At 47.4% G+C, this 16177-nt stretch overlaps 1 protein-coding gene across 1 annotated transcript in view; it reads right to left on the bottom strand.

Moving 5' to 3' along the window:
- Positions 1 to 355: 355 nt before the first annotated feature.
- The window catches only part of FLT1 (fms related receptor tyrosine kinase 1), a 115290-nt gene continuing 99468 nt past the window's right edge, over positions 356 to 16177 (bottom strand). The window contains exons 21-30 of the mRNA XM_076364319.1: positions 14647 to 14806; positions 14132 to 14229; positions 13474 to 13596; positions 12233 to 12344; positions 10494 to 10593; positions 8998 to 9103; positions 8774 to 8904; positions 8278 to 8362; positions 6957 to 7048; positions 356 to 1364 (exon numbers count right to left, since the gene is read on the bottom strand). Coding sequence (XP_076220434.1) covers positions 1166 to 1364; positions 6957 to 7048; positions 8278 to 8362; positions 8774 to 8904; positions 8998 to 9103; positions 10494 to 10593; positions 12233 to 12344; positions 13474 to 13596; positions 14132 to 14229; positions 14647 to 14806 — 1206 coding nt within the window. The 3' untranslated portion in view covers positions 356 to 1165. The remainder of the gene's footprint in view (positions 1365 to 6956; positions 7049 to 8277; positions 8363 to 8773; positions 8905 to 8997; positions 9104 to 10493; positions 10594 to 12232; positions 12345 to 13473; positions 13597 to 14131; positions 14230 to 14646; positions 14807 to 16177) is intronic.

Raw genomic sequence — 16177 nt, 5'->3', positions numbered from 1 at the left:
AAGAGTCTGTTGCAAATGAATGATACATTTTTATTCCTGTACATATATACTGGTAACTAACCTGGAAATTCAACTGTCTTCATAGAAAAGCTGCCCTAACTTTTCAAGGAGATTGCCTTGTCATTTCTAACTAATCTCTTCAAACTCTCTAGTGAACAATTAATTTAAAGTATATGCAGTTTAGTAGCCATCCTGTCCTTTCAGACAGATTCCCGTAAATAAAATATAATCAGTGCAGTGTTAGAAAGTCCATGAGGTTTTGTGGGCAGAGCTTGGCTTTAACATACCTGGCTTGAGGTTTGGTTCCAGTGTGTGTGTGTTGGCATACTGACAAAGTGCAAAACTTTGAATTTATATATATATATAATCAAGAATATATACTTGATTTCAGCAGGCTTGTCCAAACTAAATTGATCTGTATTCTCTGTTGTTGCAGCCATGGCTCTGGTCTTAGTTCTCCTCTGTCCTTACTATTTGTGTTTTGCAACACAAATTTGAAATTCTTGCCTCGCAAAACTCCTTGCTGCGTTTGCCATCCGAAGCAGTAAGAGCCGTATAATGCCCCATCCCCAGCTAGCTAATTCAGCTTCCCCAGAGCATTAGCCTTTCCTCAAGTTTCTCAAAGTAGAGTTTTCACTAAAAACTGTAGAGCGTGGTCTGTTTCTTGTTTCTCTCTTCTCAAAGAATCCTTTATTTTCCAGTGCTACGCAGGCCCCAGCAATAGGGTGCAAATCCCTCAGTGCCTGATGCGAGCTCCCGAAGGCTCCCAGTTGCCTCTCCCGACCAGGACCCGGTGCTGCACCCGAGTCCGAGCAGAGGCTGGGTGACTAGAGCATGAAATACCATCCTGCTGCCAGGGACCAAACAGTGAACTGGTTTTCTCTGTAATTATGACCATCCAGGTTTTCAGAAGCACTGGGCAATTTTAGTGGCAGCTGTTGGTGTTCAGCATTTGGGAAAGTCAAGGCCTAAGCATTAGTATTTTGCTATATTTTGTGTATGCTTGTTGCAGTCTGTAGAAAAGCAGATCACTGAGATTAAGCCAATGATATCTTTTTAAATTTTAGGATAATTAAAATTATTTGGGTCAAAGTTTTTAAACTGACAGTGTTTCAGAAGAACCTTTTTGGATTAAATGCATATTTAAATCTTGGTCTAGAAGTACTTAAATGGGTGGCTGAGAATAAAGGACAACGGAGTTGTAGTCGGGAGGGGGAGAAATTTTCATTTTCTCCAGCACCGTGTTACCATATGTATATCTTCGCTTGGAGTCACTGAGCTGGTCACAGCTGAAGCTGCAGAAGCTTCTTGGCTTGGTTATTCCAGAAAGCACTGACTCCTTGCTCCTGCTGGCACCTTTCACGCTGTAACAGAGCAGCATCACAGTTAGTGTATTTAACATGCACGGGCGTTTGTTTTAATGGCTTGAGCAAAGCCACTTCACAAGAAGCAGCTTTGTTTATTCTTAGATGATGGGGCTGGCATTGATGCAGATGGGATTGCTCAATGGGAGAGCAGAAGGGAGGACTGAAAGAGCCCTCCTGTGTCCCCCTCGAGTCCCGTACTGAACAGAGATGCTGTGACCGAACATCACTATTAAGGTGCTTGTGTTCATTGTAAGTATTAGAGTCTTGGCAAGCATGGGGAGTACTTGGTTGCTTAGCCTAAGGTCTAATTGCTCATTTGTGGCAGGTGCCAGGGAGTAAAACTTCATTGCAGGGCAAAGTAGTGTCTGGCATCTGTGCTGCTGCTGGGCTGTGCTGTGCATCCCCATAGGGTCCCCACGCTTAAATGTTCTTCCTAAGGGAACTGGGTTTTTTTGAGCAGGAATGAAGTAATGAAAGGTCTCAAGCCTTTAGGGCAAAAGCAGAAAGCTACTAGTGTAGGCGTTCCCAGAGCCTAATGCTGGGATGAATTTTTAAGATAAATGGCTGATGTTTGTGAGGAAGGGCACAAGGTCTGGGTATCTCTTCTCTTAGGCTTCTCTTGGCAGCAGACGTGAACTGCTGGTTTGAATTAGAGTTTTCCTGTCCCGCAAAGGACCAGTTATCCTGTAGGCTGCCTTTTATAGGATGCCCTTTACAAGAGGGGTTTAATGTCTTCTCAGCTGAGCCACTCTTAAAGACACTGTTTGCCTTGCAGCACTTTCTCACCTGTATTCAGAGAGTGCAGTGCTTAAAAGGGCTCTTTCAGTAATGAAGATAGTTAAGGCAAAGAGAATTTTCACACCATTGAACTTAGATACCAAAGATTTCTCTGTAGACAAAGGACAAGCCAGAGCATTTTTCTTCATTGATTACCTGAGAAATACTAATGTAAACATATGTTGGACCGCAATGCCTAAAATTAGATTCCCTCCCCTGTATTTTTATAAGTTCATGGACACTCCACCCCTCTCTGTTTATAAGGTCAGGAACGTTGGCAGCCCTAGTCTTGAATTCCAGAGAAGACAGTCAGAACATCCGTTGAGGCTTTTGGAGCCCAGGGTTTTGCTTTTCATTTTAATTTGCGCTATTAGATCTTTAAGTAGAGTAGAGAACTGGTAGCACAGGGCCTTTCCTGATTAGGAAATGGAGAAGTAACAGTTTCTCTTAGATGTCACAGTTTCTTGAATCTTTAATTCACAAGCCTGTGTGCTTTTTAAGGAGTGTGGTCTCTGTCTTTTGTCCTACTGAAGGAAATTGGAGGGTCCTCCCAAGAAGACCACCCCATTATATTTGTTTGTAGGTGGATGGAGTTCATGAGGAGGAGCCCTCACGATGAGGATTGCAGATGCATCCCATAGTTCTATATTGCATCTGTTGGCAGATGGAGAAGTAATTGCCTTGGGATAATTTCCATAATGTGACAAGGTTAGTCACAGACTCAGTGGACTTTTTGTGATGGGTTTAAAGAGAAACGCTTCTGTGATTTACATTGTAATTGTGAGTCTGAGAGAGCAGTGGGCTAGCAAAAGTGGAGTGTGCATGTGAAGTTATGAGCCTTAAAATCATCATGCTTTGATCCTTTCATTCATCATCAGGCTTTTGCATCACGAGAATTTTCTTGTGAGCTAGACTTGGCTTCTACTTTAATTAATAAACCTTTATACCAGAAGAGCTGCATCTATTAATTTTACCTTGAGTGCACTGCTGTACCTGGGCATGCACTCCCACAGAGAGCTTTGAGGGAACCCATGGGGTTTTGACATCCATAGTCAGGCTTCATTTTGAGACTGAGCTTACAGTCAGTAAAGGCTTCTCTAGCTGTGGACTATCTTCTTTCCACTCTAGGAATGTAAATTAGAAACTGTGTCTAGTTGGTTTTTAATTGGGATAATTTTTTGGAATTCCTGACAGATTCAAGAATGGAGTGAGATTAGAGGCTGGCTGCGGCTCTTGAGATGCTTGTTCCAGCTCACAAGTGGGGGAGTTCTCACTGTTGTTCTAGCTTAGCAATTTGCTTTGACTCAAGGGTTTGCTCCAGCCCGAGGATTTTGGCTTACTTGAGTTGTGCTTTTTCACCAGTACTGAAAAACTAGAGCAGAGTTGCAGTTGGGATCCTTTCCACTTGCAAAGGAGCAGAGCTCAGAGGCTTGTTCTTTCTCTGCCCCCAAACCTTTCTATTGGGATCTTGTTATCTGAGGCCTTACATTAGGAAAGACATCTCTATGCTGTTCACAGTATCGCTTACTTTCATCTCGATGTCAATAGCAAGTCCAAGACACGTAGCAACCATTTCTGTTGTGCTCCTGGCCACTACCTGGGCCTGACGGGCTCACCAGGGTTTGGACTGATGCTCATTTCCTATAGTGAAACCAAGGGTAAGCTTTGCATGTTGGTGCCTTTCCCTCTACAGCAGTGGAAGCCGGAGGGGAGGGGACTCACCTGGGTCAGTGGGGTACCCCTGCACTGTCAGGTAAGCTGGCTCCCTGCTCTGCTCTCCCCTGGGCCTGGCTCTCGGGTTGGTCACGCTGAGTAAGCACCAGTGCATGCACTGTCTCTCTCCTGGAGTCAACTGATTAGTTTCTTCTGAAACAAACCCTGGGTGCACTTCTGGGGGCAGGTAGGATGCACTGTGTTTGGCTCCTTCCACCCTATGTAGTCCTTCAGCACTGTCACGGCAGATGTGGCCCCGCCAAGTCTGAATCCTCTAATGCCACGCTCCAGGGCACGCATACACCCTTGTGCTGGTCTGAAAGCACCACCCCAACTGGCTGGCTTGCATGCAATTTCATAGAATCATAGAATCATTAAGGTTGGAAAAGACCTCTAAGATCATCGAGTCCAACCAGCAACCCAACACCACCATGCCCACTAAACCATCTCCCTAAGCGCCTCATCTACACGTCTTTTAAATACTTCCAGGGATGGGGACTCAACCACTTCCCTGGGCAGCCTGTTCCAATATTTAACCACTCTTTCAGTGAAGAAATGTTTCCTCGTGTCCAATCTAAACCTTCCTTGGCGCAACTTGAGGCCATTTCCTCTGGTCCTGTCACTTGTTACTTGGGAGAAGAGACCGACACCCACCTCGCTACAACCTCCTTTCAGGTAGTTGTAGAGCGCGATAAGATGCTTCGAACTGAGAAAAAAAACACACCGAGCCCAATCATTCTGCCCTGGGCAGCAGGGAAACGCAGGAGCCCAGGGAAAGGCAGGCCAGCCTGCCCCAACCTGCAGGCAAGCGGGGAGCAGCAAGGGCACGGCCCCACAGCACCCTCAGCCTCGGCTCAGGACCCACCCGCTGGTGCAAGTGCATTTGTCTGCATCTGTGTCCTAAACTGCAGTGTTGAGGTTCACAGTGTGATGGTAAGTGCTCTGGGAGTAGTTAGGCGTTACTGAAGGTGATCTAACTGTAAGCTGCTGCTAAAAGGGGGGTGACCCCTTCCTCAGCCTGGTACTGGCACCAGCTGCCCTGATGGTGAGCTGCTACTGCTCGCTCAGAAACTATTCTGGGGCTGTTCTTCTGATAATCCAGTGACCTGAACCAGCTCTCTGCAAGGCAAGCCAAGCAGAAATGTCAGCACAAGAGAGGGGGCAGGACCACAGAGCAGGGTGCTTGAGATGCAAGGGAAGAAGCAGGACTGTGCATCTGGTTAGAACAGCTTACACGTGTCAAACCCCTCTGGGCTCCACCTTGTCCGGTGTTCAGTACAACTTTCAAGGGTATTTATTTACTGCTCCAATTTTAGCCTAAGTAAAGGATGCTTAGCTAAGAAGCTACCACTTTTAGGAATGTGTGCAGACTAAAGGGTCACTGCATGCATTCACATACATGAGTGCTTTTTGGCATAACGCTACAGTACCCCTTGTTTAGCTTGCAGCCCAGATGACCTTGTATGTTCTCAGCCAACTGCTCTGTTTCCCCGAGGATTTATGTTCTAACAGCCACTGTTGATTCAGTTTTTTTTCCCATCCAAGCATTCCTTTTCCTTCTGCAGCTGAAAATGCTCCTTAAAGCAGTTCCGGAGGGATGCTTGGGGTACACTCCATGTATTCTGTGCCATGCAAAGAAAAAGGCATTTCATATATTTCATTTGGGGAGGTTGCCATGTTGTCTCTGTGGCTGACAGCAGCCTTCAGAAATGTCACATTTACACAAAGAAAAAAATGGTTTAAAACACTTCTAGGAAACATTGCATCCTTTGGAGCCCTCTAATATCCACACACATTCCGAGCTCTGTAATACCTGGCTCCTCAAAAGAGAGTATGGAAAACTGTCTCAATAAAATCAAAGTACCATAAAATTGCTCACAAGCCTCTTTTCTGAAATGTGAGTGGTCAGGGCAGGAGAAAGGGTTTTCCAGCACTTGTTTGGAGTGGCTTGAATCACCCCGGCTTTGCCACACGTGAGCAGTGATCCATTGCAGACTCCTGCCAGCAGCACGTTTGCCCTGCACACCATGTATTTTGGCCGTGTGAGCGTGCTCACTCTCGTACATGTATTTCTGTGTGTTTAACCAACGCCCTATTAGTCACTGGAATTTTTGTCGAAGCAAGTCCTCTCTGCCTTGACCGCACGTTTCAGCCAGCTCCAATTGTTCATCAAGACAATACTACACCTCCCAGCCTGCCCAGCTGCAAGTCACTGACAAGTTCAGCGCAGGCAGGATGGCGGGATGGCCTTGACCTCCTGCCAGTGTAAGATGAACGATGGGTTGGGTCTGGGCAGTCCCTGGGCTGGCTGAGAGCAGCGAGCTGAAACCAGCCACAGACCCTGCCAGCTTCGCAGCAGCTGGGAACTAAGACACTGCCGCCATTGAGAAAATAAACATTTCCCATTTACAGAGAGTTCATGTCAGTGCAATGTATTTCTTAGAGTAGCCCTAGTTCCCTGCTTGGGCAGCTGTCAGGAATTAGGTGGAGGAAGGTGGCCAATATATTAAAGTGCTTAAAGGCAGGAAGAGAAGTGAGGCCCTCACATCCATCTATTGTAAAGTTGCCACTTTAGCATCCTGAGCCCATGGGTGTTAAATGGGCCGTGCTTAGCTGAGTCATGGAAAAGAAGGGCAAAAACAAGCACAGGGAGCCTTGTCCCAGCTGGGGTGCCCTTGGGGACTTGCAGAAACAACTGCAAATTCTTCATAGCCACACGTTCCTCCTCCCCCCCCCCCCCCAAGGGCTCGTTTCCTATAGTTACCCACCTCTACCTTGGTTCAGTGCTCTCTGGTACTCACTTGTCCAGCCTGGCATTACATTGAGGATGAGGCTGATCAATAGAGTGCTAATAAATCATATTGGCAATGTGCATCGAAGGGGCTGGGGGTTATTTGTTTCCTTGAAGGCATATGGAGGGTTAGGTGTGGGAGCTGATTGACTGCCGACTCAACTGAGCAGGACACACCTCAGCAAGAGTGTTTGCAGGGACTGGGGACACCTCAGCTACTTTCACTAGGCCTGATTTAGCACAAGGACCTTGAATCCTCCTTTGCCTTCTCAAATGTGACGGAGAAGAAGGGAACATAAAATACAGACCCAAAGAGTGTCCGTTTCTGCTTGCTGCCTGTCCATGTGAAGCGTTTCAGTTCTTCTGGAGCCAGCACCATCCCACTGTCTGCTTGGTAATCCTTGAAGAAAAAAGAAAGACACAACCCTATTAGGCGTTAACAGTAGAAAGTTACTTTTACAATGGGCTCAATTCCTCTTTGGTCCGATTTTCATCATCGGTTTGGTCATTTATACTCAGAGAGCTCTAGGAGACAGCTGCTCCATGCTGCTCGAGGTGCCACAATGCCCAGGTATTTAATGTTGCCTTTCCAAACTGTCTTTGCTTTGGGGTGCAGCAAACACATGCTATTAATGCAGATAGAGAGTGTTAAAAGAAAGGTGTCTACACGCAAGGTGAGGTTCTGGGCAGCCACTAGTTCAGCCTTGAGAGCACCACTGTGCCTTTCCCGCCTTCCACTGCTTAATGCATACAACTGGGTCACTAAAAGCTTCCCCCAGCCTCTCACCCATGCCCACCCCCACCAGGACAGTATGTGTGCCCCGTTAGTAGACATTTCCCCACCTTGTCCGCCAGATAACAGGACTTGTTCATACCAGGAACTTCTGATGGAAATGTGACCCACGATTCTCATTTGTGCACTACTATTCAGATGAAAACACAGATCCAAGGGATTTTATAGAATCATAGAATCACAGAATAGTTTGGGTTGGAAGGGACCTCTAAAGGTCATCTAGTCCAACCCCCCTGTTGTGGGCAGGGACAGCTTCAACTAGATCAGGTCACTCAGAGCCCCGTCCAACCTGACCTTGAATGTTTCCAGGGATGGGGCATCCACCACCTCTCTGGGCAACCTGTGCCAGCGTTTCATCACCCTCAGCGTAAAAAATGTCTTCCTTCTATCTAGTCTAAATCTGCCCCCCTTTAGTTTAAAGCCATTCCCCCTTGTCCTGTCACAACAGGCCCTGCTAAAAAGTTTGCCGCCATCTTTTTTATAAGCCCCCTTTAAGTACTGATAGGCTGCAGTAAGGTCTCCCCGAAGCCTTTTAAGTGGCTCTCCCACACCAGTGGGACTCAGATGGGACTCTGGCAGCTGTACCTTGCAGTGCTATTGGCACTGGCCATTTCTTATCAGGTAAGGAGTGTCTGCAGCCCATTGCATGGTCAGCAAGGTTCTACTGTCCCCAATTTGTAGGACATGGGTTAACACCATGCTGCAAGCACAGCTAATCTTGCACCTCCTATCAGTAGACCTGACAAAGCAGTAAAACCCCTTCTTGAGTCTCTCTGTATATGTCACGCAAATAAAACAAAATAAATGGCATATCATTTGGCCCAAGAGTCACTTACATTAAATACAAGTGTTTCCTTGATGGGAAGCTCTTCAAATGTCTTTATGCACTGGGGTGGTTTGATTTTGAAAGTGTTTATGTATCTGTTCAACAAGAAAAGCAGGGCAAGTTTTGGTGAGAGTGTGACGTGCATAAGCAGGAAGCGCTGGATATTTCTGTTTCTTTAAGCAGTTGCCTAACTGTCACCGAGGTAGTTTACACAAAAGGGACTTGTTAACCCAACCCCACCCAAACCTCATTCCCCAGCCCTGGGGTGCACACAGCTGCCCCTCTCACAGTGCCCGAGACCGGTGACCTGATGGTCTGCCTGGGCAGAAACACCCCAACAGGCCGTCCCAGCCCAATGGGATCCTGGCGGAGGTGGCTCAGTGGCTGGTGGGACACTCAGACCATGTGGGGTGTCTCTGGGTGTTTTCTCCCACCCAGGTCCAAACCAGGCTGTGCAGCAAGCTACAATACCCAACAAAAATCTCAACTGATCTTGCTTCTCTCACCTGACGTTTTCAGTGCTTCCGCAACTTGAGCTTGTAACAGAAAAATTTTCATTGCACAAAGGATCGGATGCAGGGGGAAACCCACTTTCTGTTGTAAATATAGTATTGAGGGGTATGTAGTCTTTGCCTTCCTAAATGCACACAAGAAATTAAAGCGTTATTCCTGGGACCATGTGGCTGGTCGCCCCTGCCTCAGTCACAGCACGTGGTCGTGACGTTAATACCTGCTGGACGTTTGCTTGCAGCAGGTCACCCAGCTTTTTCACCAGCTCGGAGAACCGTGGTCTGTCATTGGGATTGCTTCGCCAGCAGTCCAGCATGATTTGGTAGCTGTGAGGACAAAACCAAAATGAGCACATGGTGGGGTTACAGCTCAGTTTGATCCAAGGCAGTGCAGTCTCTGGCAGCTTGCCATTGATAGAGTTAACTCCTGAGCCCGCCTGATTTACAAAGATATTCTCCAACACCACCGAGGCTTCTTACTAAAAGTAAAAGAGTAAACTTTCCACAGAAAAAGGAAAAAAAAAACCTTCTTTCTGCAAGACACTGGGAAGACCATATCAAAAGAATAATTTAGCCAACTAGTCATACTTTCTTTTTTTCTTCCTAATTAAGCATTAAACCTTTGTATTAAGCATCTATTAACTGTCAATGTTTAAGTTAAGGCATCCTAAGATGACTGCTATGAATGTGTCACTTCCTCGTATTGGTCAAGTCGAGCTTTCCTTCCTGCAATAAAATATGTGGAAGAGAGAAAAAAAAAAAAAGCTCTTATCTACTGACACTAGGATAATAAAATTAGCCAATGGGTAATACTCCCAGATAGGCATGGCTGGCTTGCATCCTTTTTCTTCTTCCAGAACTATTTTTTGGTAAGTGTTGCTATTTAGAGTCATGACGTAGCACTGAAAAAGGCACCAAAGACACCTACACGTACTTGATTTTGCCTCCAGAGGTAAAATACCCTGGATATGTTCATGCTCCTGAATGATTTGTGCCACGGGGTGTGTGTTCGGCGTGCTGCAGATGCCTCCCTGGGCAGGGCACTCTGTACCCCTCCCAGGGCAGAGGGGCTGCAAACTCAGGGTCTCACTTGGACCCCCCCCAGGCCTCCAAAAAGGTGTTGGCCATGCAGCAGCAGCTGGAGGCTGCACCTGAAGGCAGGGGACTGGGGAGTGACAGCCAACGTCGTGGTGGAAGGGCTCAGACAAACCCCGCAGGCGACATGGGCTGGGAGGCTCTGGGTCCCCGTCACCTTCCTCTGCCATCAGACACCGTCTCCGGGAAAGGGTGGACCCTCATCAAGCGAGTGTTTGCGAGGAAGCCTCCGCTGTAGCTTCCTAAGTCAAGACGACGTTAATAATTTCACATTCCTCCAGCACTTATCTGTGTGCACATCGCTAAATATTAAACCTGGAGAGGAATGACTGACCTTCCTCCTCAGGGCTGCTTGCTCAGCTCCCCTTGGAGCCCAGCCCTTGTGGTGCCCTGGGATCGGGTCCACGTCCCTCCTCACCCTCTCCTACCCCATGGGAGGGCCAGAGAACCAAGGGTGGGGGGGATGCAAAAAGATGCTGTTGACAGCAAGAAGATATGAGGCAGCATCGGGTTGTTTTTCCTTATGTTGGCACAGGGTAGTTTTTGCAGAGACTTGTACATCATTTGCGAGGCAGCCCAGGAGGGCAGCAGTACACAACACAAGCAGAGAAAGGCATCTTACATCTCCTCGGTTGCTTGCTCCGGGGCTCGCATTCGTGTGCCTTCCTTTAGTCTGCTGCAGAAATCCTCATCTATTTGGACTCCGGGGTAAGGAGAGGCACCTGGGGACGACATTGGGAGAACAGTCTTACACATCCCCTGAGCTGGGTACCTGTGACCTAGCCTTGGTCCTACGCATCCCCCCAAAACACTCGGGGTGTGCAGAGCTGGGAGCCCGGGGGCATCCCCCCCTGCGGGGTCTGGCTCCTGCCAGCTGCCACAGGCAGGGAACTGCTGCTGACAGTGCTCCAAGCCCCAGTCCTTGGAGGGGGGCAGGATCAAACCTGACACTATTGGTGGTGCTTACCTGGCCTGAATGCAAAAAGTACACGTGAATTTGACTTGAAAAGAATCCCTCAAGAACAGCCAAGTCTGATCTCTCTATGGTTTGGACCATGCCAAATTCTAGTAAGCAGAGTAGTAACAAACCCCAAATGTTCAGAACCACCTTGAAAATAATAGAATCATGGTTTTAAATCAGATCAGAGTACATTTGCATTATTTCTCTGTTTCTGTGGTTTCAAGGGGCAGCCTGATCGTGCTGTTGGCCTTTTTTCTGTAGATAAGAAAACATCAGGAAAAGGGAAAACGAAAGAAAAAACCAAACCACCTCTCTGAAAGTCAGACAGTCACCAGGTTCAGGGAGCTGGGGCTTTAAGAAAAAAATAGCAGGTATTATGAGGCTGACCATAAAATCACAAGAGTTGGCAGGCTGACCAACAACACGTATTTAAACTAATAGATGATTGATTGTCCTGAGAATTGTATAGTATTGTTTCCTCTGCTGTTCGCCTCTTTTGTCAGCCTCTATGTTGAACCCAATTAAGATTCTTCTATTCTGACGGTCATTGTTGTTCCTGCTCAGTGTACATCTTGTATCCTGTCTTTTCCACGTGAAAGAAAGGGGAAAAAAAGCTTCAGTGGGTTTTAATTTCGGATTGCATGCTCTAGTTCATCCTGCAGCATCTGTGCGAATGCTTGCTCGCCTGCTGCGTCCAGCGGTCTGGGTGAGGGGGGGCGCTGGGTCCCTCCCGGGCTGGGGTGACCGCCTGGTCTCAGTCTGGAAATGGGGGTGACACAGTCTGAGACATGCAAAGACCTCTGTGTGTGTTCAGCTCCCTTGCTCCCACAAGAGAAGTGAGAAGCTTTTGAGGGAGCACCCAGCCCATGGCACTTGGTGTCTTGAATCCTATCTGTGGCACAGGAAGCAATGCCTCGGTCCCTGGCAGCTGCCGACCCAGGCCCACAGCTCTGTGTTATCCCACAGGGTTCCACATTTAATAAAAACACTTAAAAATTTGCCCAATTTTCCTGGTTTGCGCCATCAGTCAGACAAAGCACCACAACTGCTCCGGCCGTGCTGCCCTGCACCTCTACCGAGGATTTCTACAGGGAAAAGAGGGAAGTGTAGGCTTTGCCCATGGCAGAAATAGGTGGCAAAGTTCTCAGATAGCTGCCCTATCCATTAAGGCTTTCAGCCTGGCAAGTCAGCTTTCAGTGCCCTTACAAGCACCAAAATTTCCAGTTCACAGGGGTGTGACACACACAGTTCTCCCCGCTACCCCCACAGCCTACCTCTGCCTGATTTAGGTCTTTCCTTATTAAAGAGCTGGCAAAAGCTCGTTGAAGGTAATGGATGTTTTTCCCCAGGCTGAAGTCCCTGCCACTGAGTCCAGCTCCCAGTGTGCAGAGTTAACGTACCCAAGGAAAATATCTCCCACAGCAAGACCCCGAAGGACCACACGTCGCTTTTTGTATTGTAGATTTTATCAAATATGGATTCTGGAGCCATCCACTTGAGAGGAAGTCGAGCCTGGAGTAGAAGGGACAAACCTGACTATTATTTTCAAAGCCTAGAAGAATTTAATCGTAGGTGAATCAACTATATATTGTTATGTAAATAATTACCATTCAAACAGGAACCTGTGGGATTTCCTTACAGGCAGTCAAGATAAACCCATACTCATTCAGACACTTTCTTAACAAATTGTTGGAGTAAAAGGCTGTTTTTAAAATATGTGTGGCACAAAACACCAGACATTGGAAACCTGTGACCAGAGTGACAGGCCTTTTCTTTACGGGGGTGTGGGGATATGCAAGAGCAGAGGTCTCTTGCCAGCATCCTAGAGCCAGGGAAGAAAACGCTACATCCAAGTGCAAATCATTCTGTGATGGTGTTGGAGGTGTTCTTGGGGAAATTTTCAGAGCCTGAATTGCAGGAGTATATCAGCAACCCCTTGAAGCCCCTTCAGCGCAGCTTTTCAGGGTCTCCTGAGCAGTACCCAAGTTATGTGAACGTTTCCCAGCTAATATGTAGTGCTGTAAATATTGAAAGCTATTTACGGATGAGGGAATAGCTGGCAGGTGGATGAGACCTCCAGAAGGAGACTCTCTGCATGACCCCAATGCCCACACCAAATTCCCACAGCATCAGTGGGTGCAGGCACAGTTTGCTGACCCAGCCTTCATGTCAGGCCTGGCAGGGGGCTTACTGCCTGCTATTTGCAGCAGAAGCAAAAAAAACCCAAGTAGGTGCTGGAGGCAGTGAGTCCAGCTTAGCTGCTTGAGGCACCACAAGCGGTGCTTGGCCCTGGCGTGGGTGCACCGGGGGACATGCACCTTGTTTCGGAGGGACTGGTTTCCTTGAAGGAAGTTTACTGAGTAAGGGGGTTATGCTAAGCCAGCCAAGAAACGTGTCTAAAAAATACCTAAAGTATTAACAGGGCAGAGCTGTGAAACAGCATGTCCAAGCCTTATGCCTGAGGATAGAAATGCTTTCCAGCTCTACAATGCCTCTGGATAGCTCATCTTCACATAAAAACCATGACAGCTTTCAAGCTCTTTTAAGTTCAGGAAATGTGAACATCCACAGAACATTTTGGTGGACATTTTGAAATGATACATTATAAACATTTGGGTAAATAAACAGCATTTTGACTTACATCTCCTTTTCTCACATAGTCAGGATTCTTATAAATATCTCTTGCGAGGCCAAAATCACAGATCTTCACGACATTGTTCTCAGATAAAAGGATGTTTCTGGCTGCCAGGTCACGATGAATGCACTATAATAAAACAGTTTCACAATCAAACTGCATTTCCTTAATCCTGCCCACAAATTTCCTGACTGTCTCCCATATCCTTTTCAAAATTATTATATTATTTGAGAGATCAATTTACTATTTTTTTAGGGAAGTTGACTGTAGTTTACATGAAGTTACTGTAAACAGTGGCAGTTCTTTTTTTAAAAAAAAAAATTCCTAAGTCCAGAAAGCGAAAAATTTTTAAGCCCCTTGACATTTGCAGGGAAAGCGCTGATTCATTTGGAGCTCCCTAATATATGTTGAAATGAAGAAAAAACCCCACCACACCCAAAAGATCTTCCCTGAATGAATGAGCTTGACCCACTGCCTTCAGCCATGATCCTGTGTTTATGGACTATGGAGACTTGGATAAACACACCATTATATTTATAACGCCAAGAGGAAAACGGCTCTTCCTTTGGGAGCTCTCCCAAGGAAGGTGTCACTGAAATGTAGATATGATTTCACCTCTGAATTCCATCCTTCTGCAGGGAAAAATCCCCAGCACAAAACTCACCTTTCTGGAGGAGAGGAACTCCATGCCTCTGGCCACCTGAAAGCTGTAAGAGATCAGGTCCTCCATAGTGAGGGGCAACTTGTAGAGCTCGTCAGCATCTGCGAAGGTGGAAAATGCGGTTTGTTACAAAGATCGCTCACAAAGCCGTTATTTTCCCCCTCTCTCATTGACCCTTTACTCCCATAAATTCAGTCTTCATAGAGTAGTATTCGAAGGTCAACCCACTGTCACTGGAAACAAAAATAGTGCTTGCTTTATACCCCGTGCTTTGGACGCTGCTGTGTTTTCCCCAAAGATAAGGAGCAGTCAGAAGAAACAATCACACATTTTCCTGTCAGATTTAGTAACCCTGGAAATAATCTTTTTTTAAATCTTCTACCCTCTGGACATGACCCTGTGAGCGTCTCCCACGGATGTTTATTAGGGTGATAAATGAGGAAAAAAATTTCAGGGATGCACAGTATGTTGTAAAAATATCACAGACTGTGTAGGGACAGGAAGGAATTAATACCTACCCTCCTCGTCCTCCTCCACATCACTCAGACTTTTATCTTCCTGGAACCCAGAGCTTGCAAAGCTCTCGCTGCTGGTGACACTGGCCAGCCTTTGTTTTTTGCCTTCCACTGGCTCAATATCCTTTTTCTCTTTCATTGGCTCTCCTTGCAGAGAGGAGTCCTTCAAACAGACAGAGGAGAAGAAGTGCTACATCAGAGCGATGGAGGGGGTGGGAGAGGAACCGAGTCAGACTTCTGTTGCCTTTCTGCCGGGAGAAAATGCTGGTCCGTGACACGTGCAGTCACGTCTCCCACGGGTGTGGGTGTTGGTGGCAGGGCTGCGCTCCACCAAGCTTGCCATCCCCAGAGGGCAGAAACATGGTGGCTTGGGAGCACCAGCACACGATTTTGGGGCAACCCAGGTGGTGGGCTACCTCTGATGTGGTGAGGATTTGCAGGGTCCATAGATGGACAAGTCTGCTGGGCTGTGGTTCATCTCAGCCTGAAATGAGACATCTGAAAGGGCCTATTTCTCTACGGTAGCCAGAGAAGGAGCATGGTGGGATGAGTTGAGAAGGACGTGCCCACAGCACAGGTGTCCCAGCCCTCTCAAAATAAAGCGTCAGCTTTTCATCCCAGGCTGCTTAAGGCACCTGCCTTTATGTCCCTGCACAGTGCTTGGCATGGGGCTGTAAGCCCTTCCAACGAGGAGCAAGGGCACTTTGTGTTTGAAATACAGCTGCTTTTGGAAGTGACTGCCTCTCTTCCCCAATGCCTTTATCCAATGCTTTCATGTTATGGTCAATGATGGTTTAATGGGACACATGCAACACTGCTTGGAAAATGCTTCCCCGCTGCTACCCAGAGAGCAGCCTAGCCACCTGGCCGTGCTCTTGCCCCCTCTCCTCTTTCCTCTTGTCCTGTGACATGCTGGTACAGAGCCGGGCTCCATCCCTCCCTCCCGGGCATCCTTCCCAGGGATGCCAGAGCACGGAGTCTGGGCAGGCTCCTCACCAGGGGGGATGTGAGCGACTCCCCCCAGGGTGGACTCCACACAGCCATGCTCCCTGCTGAGCCTCCTATGCCAGCAATTGCACGTTGGAGGAAGCAGCTGCTGTGTTCCATGCAGAGTCCAACGTGGATGGCCTTGGGAACAGAGACTCAGCTGAAGCCCTTTGTAGGGGGAGGTCCTCTCGAGCATGCCCTCCCGCAGACCCCTCCCAAAAAACCCCTGAGATGCTGCTGAGCTTTTGCCACAGCGGAGTGGGGTTTTTGAGGACTGCTGTTTTGGGTCCAGGGTCCTAAATCCCACTTCAGAGCCCTTAATCCTTTGGGGGATTTTGCTGAAAGAGCACAAGCAGGGATATGGTGGGCATTTTGGGTTCGGGTTTGTAATAAGAAACATGACGTGAATTTGATTCAGAGGGCTGTGGGGTGTAAGGACAAGACTCTAATCTCTTTTCCTCTTGATAGCCCTTCTCCTCACACAATAAGAAGATTACTTGCAAATCTCTGAACATCAGGGTGTCTTGGAACATGAGCTTTAAATGAC

Source organism: Aptenodytes patagonicus, chromosome 1 (genome assembly GCF_965638725.1).
Source record: "Aptenodytes patagonicus chromosome 1, bAptPat1.pri.cur, whole genome shotgun sequence".
Classification (NCBI taxonomy): domain Eukaryota; kingdom Metazoa; phylum Chordata; class Aves; order Sphenisciformes; family Spheniscidae; genus Aptenodytes; species Aptenodytes patagonicus.
This window is presented reverse-complemented; position numbering and strand designations above follow the sequence as displayed.